General features: G+C 36.8%; 1 protein-coding gene across 1 annotated transcript in view; it reads left to right on the top strand.

Moving 5' to 3' along the window:
* The first annotated feature begins 1,279 nt into the window (after positions 1-1,279).
* KLB (klotho beta) overlaps positions 1,280-6,000 on the top strand; it is a 36,879-nt gene continuing 32,158 nt past the window's right edge. The window contains exon 1 of the mRNA XM_006066138.4: positions 1,280-2,209. Within this exon, the coding sequence (XP_006066200.4) occupies positions 1,472-2,209 (738 nt within the window). The 5' untranslated portion in view covers positions 1,280-1,471. The remainder of the gene's footprint in view (positions 2,210-6,000) is intronic.

Genomic DNA, 6,000 nt, shown 5'->3' with positions numbered 1-6,000 from the left:
TTTTGAAGAACGGGTAGACCTGAGCTAACTGAAGCGGGGAGAGCACATCTATGCAGAGAGCACACAGACCAAGGCACAGGGGTGGGGGCAGTGGACGTGTGCACAGCTCATTAAAGGCTGTTACCGCTGCAGGGAAGGGGGTTGCGTGTCGTTAATGGATGAGAAATGAAGCTAGACATGTAGGCAGGAGCCAGAACTTAGTGTCCTCTATGCTAAATCCTTGCACCACTTTCTGAAATAATCATCACTTTTCACATAGAAATAAGAATGATGTCCATTGAGCACTTACTATGTGTGTCTATTCAAAGTGCTTTACATGTATTATCTCACAATAATTCAGGTAGTTGATACTATTATTATGCCTTATTGTACATGAAAAGAAACGGAGGTGCAGAAAGCTGAAAAACTTGTCCTCAGCCACACAACTGTTAAACTCAGGCAGTCTAACTCTAGAGGCCACACCATGAACCACTCTGCCTCTCACTAGTATGTAATGCTTCAAATTTTTAAAATTTTAACTAATGACCAAATAACCAAGGTCATTTGGAGGCTATAAGTTCTGTGCAATACTTATTTATACTTATCCTTATTCCAGACAATGCTCTTTAAATTTTTCTTTATGTTTTCATATCTGAAGGTAGTACACAGCATCACTATTTTTTCAGTTTTTTTTGTAATTATTGTGTATTTATTCTTTAAATGAATTTCCACAATAATTTTGTTGAACTAAAATTTGGGATCAGAGGACTTTGGTGAAAAGTGAATTAAATGTATAAATTAAGTTGGAAATTATTCAATGTTTCCACCCAGAAAGTGCTGTATGTTTTTTCCTTCATTTTTTAATTTATAAATGCATTTTAAAATTTTTCTTAAAATAAACAGTAGTTAATAAGATTATTCTTAAATGTGTTGTAATTTTCATGGACGTATAATATCTTATGTTTTTTAATTCTTTATTATTGGCATATAGGAATGCTGTTTATTTGTCCATAAAATTGCTTTTTCTGAAATGTGAAACATAAAATTACCACTCAAAACCTACAAAAATAGAAAAGGTATACACTTTACTCAATAATGTCCAAAACAGCCAGAAAAGATTTGCATCACTATGAAAGGCGACAAAGAAACTATGGCATTTTCTTCCTTGTTTGTATATAAGTTACACATTTGAACTATTTGTCACTGATGCATTTCCATATAATTTTTGCAATAATAAGAGAGAAGGCAACATGCTGGTGAGTGCAATAGAGCCACCTCCCTCAAATTACGTTGCTCTCCCTGACCCATCCTAAGTCTCACAGTTCAAGCTAATCATTGACAGAGCTTTACAATCACAAGCTTTTTTACTGAAGCGTTGATAAGACAGTCGAGCAGTTAGTGGCAAATGAAGCCAGGCTGTGCGGCATGATCTCCAGGGAATGAATGGATTTTCTTCAGCACCGATGAAAGAAACATACGCTATAGGAAAACAATGTCCAGCGGGGGACTGCAAAGATCTGTCATCCTGTCAGCGTTTATCCTCCTACGAGCTGTTACTGGATTCTCTGGAGACGGAAGAACTATATGGTCTAAAAATCCTAATTTCAGTCCGGTAAATGAAAGTCAGCTGTTTCTCTATGACACTTTTCCTAAAAACTTTTTCTGGGGCGTTGGGACTGGAGCATTTCAAGTGGAAGGAAATTGGAAGGCAGACGGAAAAGGACCTTCTATATGGGATCAGTTCATCCATACTGACCTTAAAAATGTCAACAGCACGAATAGTTCCAGTGACAGTTACATTTTTCTGGAAAAGGACTTATCAGCCCTGGATTTTATAGGTGTTTCTTTCTATCAATTTTCAATTTCCTGGCCAAGGCTTTTCCCAAGTGGAATAGTATCAGCTGTCAACGCAAAAGGTCTCCAGTATTATGATACTCTTCTCAATGCTCTGGTACTTAGAAACATTGAACCTATGGTTACTTTATATCATTGGGATTTGCCTTTGGCACTCCAGGAAAAATATGGAGGGTGGAAAAATGAAACCATAATAGATTTCTTCAATGACTATGCCACATACTGTTTCCAGACATTTGGGGACCGTGTCAAATATTGGATTACAATTCACAACCCATATCTAGTCGCTTGGCATGGGTATGGGACTGGTATCCATGCTCCTGGAGAGAAGGGAAATTTAGCAGCTGTCTACACCGTGGGACACAACCTGATCAAGGTACTGTACAGCTGACTTCATAGTATACTTTCAGAATATAAAGAGCAGGAGTTTAAAAGAAACTCTATGAAAATGTATGTTTCCTTTAAATAACTTTTTATTGAAATCAGCTCAACTAATTTTAGTCTAATTCACAAGTTCTATCCTCAGATTTCATACTTAAGGTAGAGCATGTTTTATTTACCTAAGCTAATATTACTGTATTAACCCAATTATTTTCCTTAAATATTGCACTTTTTAAATTAACTATTCTTAAATCTACAGCTATACATCAGAAAGAATATGAGTTTACTTTCATTCTGTGGAAAGCCAGTCCTTCATAAATTTAATTGTTGAAACCCTTTTTCTGACCATATGCAACCAATTCAGAACTTAATGTTAAGGCATGACCATTTCAAACATGTATTTGTTGTTGATATTGCTATTCTTAGTGATATTTAGCAATAATGAGGTAGATAAATGTTAGCTAACTGATAATACATATTAAATGCAAGAATTGAAATAAATGTATTCCACAGTTGATTTTGTGTTACATGGCAGAAAAGATGAGACTATTTGTTCTAGGAGTTAAAATTAAACTAGTAATATAACAACTGGAAAGAAAATGCTCTACTAAGTGTTTTAAAGGAGTATATTTCAAAACCTAGAGTTTATGTTGGGAAATGCTAAAATGATTAAAAGAATAGTGAAGTGTAAGCAAAAAATAGCTAATATTTATTGAGAGCTTATTATTTACCACAAATGACATTAAGCATATTATATGTATTATCATATTTAATCCTCATAATAACCTTATGAACTAGGTCCTTTATTGTCCCCATTTTAAAGATGAGGAAACTGAAGCTTAGTGAGATTAAATAAGTTGCCCACCATTACAGAGTAAAATGAGCTGTTGTGACCATGGAATTTATAAATTACAACATTATTAAACACAGAATATCTATATTAAGAATATTTTTAAAAGAGCAATCTTTCAGGAATTTTCAAGAGTTTTGTCTTACATTGAGGCTAATATCTAGAATCAGGCTTCAATTTTTAATCTAAATAGTTTACTTGGAAAAAATAAATTACTCTGGACACCTGCTACATTTTGAAAATGAAAAAAGCTTTACTAGTAGGGTTTCATAATGTGCTAGGAGAAGTAATTTGATGTTTTAATAATCAAATGTTAAATATATAGAAACAGAAAAATGTATAGGAACATAAAATTACTCCATGTCTAAATTTTCACATACAAAAATACCTGTTAACCCTTCTTTCCTTTTTGAACTTTTTGGATTATTATACATGTGCATTGCACTATGTTTCAGTCACACATGCCCTTGCAGTTCAGTTAACATATTGCATTACAATCTCAAGGTCATTTAGGTATCTTTGACTGTACTTGTATACAGAACAAATATTAATGTATGGGTATACTGTGATTTGGTAAACAGACCTCAAAGGGGAGAAAGCATACAGCTATTAACTATGAAGATTATGCATATATATTTTAGAAAAATATTCCTTTTATTTAGTTCTTTAAATTATTAAAATAATACATGTTTGTGTAAATTGGAATATAAGGTGAAAGTTAAATTTATCCCTCCCTCTGCACCTGATAATCCCAAACTCAAGGAAACTACTGTTAGTATCTCATATAGTCTTTATAAAGCTTTCTATGCAAATATACACATGTGCATATATGCTTATTTAACCTTTTTATAAAGAAAAATATTCTAAATTGTTAAAAAGTTTTTGGTCACCTACCTGGAAAAATGTTAACAATTAGAATTATCATGAAGAATATGTTTCAGTGGTTAATTTAAAGCCCTAAAAACTATCTGATAAAAACACACAGAAAAAAAGTTTTAATTAACAAATAGATACTGTTTCCAAACTTATTCTATCAAAGCTATATTTTCAGATATTTTTCATTTTTCTGTAATTTGAAATAAACTCTGTCTTTAACATAAAATTAGATAGTAAGATAAATTTTGTTGTTTAAAATAAAAGGATTACATTTTAATTATTTTCCAAATAATTACTTTTATCCCTTTACGTTTCTAAATCACTGACCTACATAAGGAGCATGAGGGGTCCCTTGCAATCAGTCAGAAAGTGAAATCTACTGCATAACCCAGTGACTTATAGCACCAGAGAGAAATCTCGCAATAGTTTGACAGCCCAGGGTGAACTAGATTTTCTCATTTACCCCCTCTCTCCCCTTCCTTTAACATAGAAAAGATTCATTTGATATTTTATGTTGCAATGAAGTATTTCTCCCTTATTATGCCAACTTGTGACCCAGAAGAAGCATTTCTTTAGGCTTAGTTTTTTGTCCAAGAACATTTATTGAGTTAAAAAAAAACAACTAATATAAAACTAAATTCATAAGTCATTTATAGACCACTTTATTCCCCAGTCCTCAGGTACTGAAAAGATTTCACAGTGGCTCTTTGTAGCCTAGTTCCAGGATGATGTTGAAAACACCAGCTCAGTCTTAAATGTTCTGGTTTGCAGGAAACCTGAATGGTCTAGCCAGTCCTGAGACTGACCTGGAATCTAGATTTCACTTTACTGAATATCTGGGGATTACCTTAGAGCAAGCTAAGTCTCAGGTAAAAATCTGCCACAATGATACCTACTAATAGATGCTCCACTCTGAGTTTTTAACATTTGGACACAAAGAGGGTGCATTCTTTGGCCTTGACCATCTCTAAGCACTGTAATCATAGCTTTAAATATTTTCTATGATTTTCACAACAACCTTCCCAGGTACCTATTATCATCTCTGTTTATACAATGACATTTCAAGCATCATGTCACTCCTTTGCATAAAATCCATTAGTGGCTTTCCAAAGTTTTAGGAATGAAGTCCCAAGTTTTCACAAGATCTTCAAGACACAACCCCAGCCTCCATTTCCTCCCTCCTGGCCACACTCCTGTCCCCATCAGTAACGCTAACCCTTAGTACTCTACACTCCGTAATAACGCAGTACTAGGAGCGCTTTGTGAAAGGGAAACTCGCCCAGTCGTGTCCGACTCTTTGTGACCCCATGAACTGTAGCTCACCAGGCTCCTTTGTCCATGGGATTCTCCAGGCAAGAATACTGGAGTGGGTAGCCGTTCCCTTCTCCAAGGGATCTTCCTGACCCAGGGGTCGAACTCAGGGCTCTGGTATCACGGGCAGATCCTTTACCGTCTGAGCCACCCCAGAAGCCCAAGAGGGTCTTAATTTTACGCTACTATTCCTCTCCACGGAGAAGGAAATGGCAACCCACTCCAGTACTCTTGCCTGGAAAATTCCATGGATGGAGGAGCCTGGTGGGCTACAGTCCATAGGGTCGCAAAGAGTCGGACACGACTGAGCGACTTCGTTTCACTTCACTTACTCCTCTTCACGAAGCCTCTGTGCGTGCGAGCTAAGTCTGCTGCTGCTGCTGCTGCTGCTGCTAAGTCGCTTCAGTCGTGTTCGACTCTGTGCGACCCCTTAGACGGCAGCCCACCAAGCTCCCTGGAGAAGGCAATGGCACCCCACTCCAGTACTCTTGCCTTGAAAATCCCACGGACGGAGGAGCCTGGTAGGCCGCAGTCCATGGGGTCGCTAAGAGTCGGACACAACTGAGCGAGTTCACTTTCTCTTTTCACTGTCATGCATTGGAGAAGGAAATGGCAACCCACTCCAGTGTTCTTGCCTTGAGAATCCCAGGGACGGGGGAGCCTGGTGGGCTGTCATCTCTGGGGTCGCACAGAGTCGGACATGACTGAAGTGACTTAGCAGCAGCACCAGGCTCCCCCATCCCTGGGAT

Source organism: Bubalus bubalis, chromosome 7 (assembly GCF_019923935.1).
Source record: "Bubalus bubalis isolate 160015118507 breed Murrah chromosome 7, NDDB_SH_1, whole genome shotgun sequence".
Classification (NCBI taxonomy): Eukaryota; Metazoa; Chordata; class Mammalia; order Artiodactyla; family Bovidae; genus Bubalus; species Bubalus bubalis.
The sequence above is the reverse complement of the archived record's forward strand: the minus strand, read 5'-3'. Positions and strand labels throughout refer to the sequence as shown.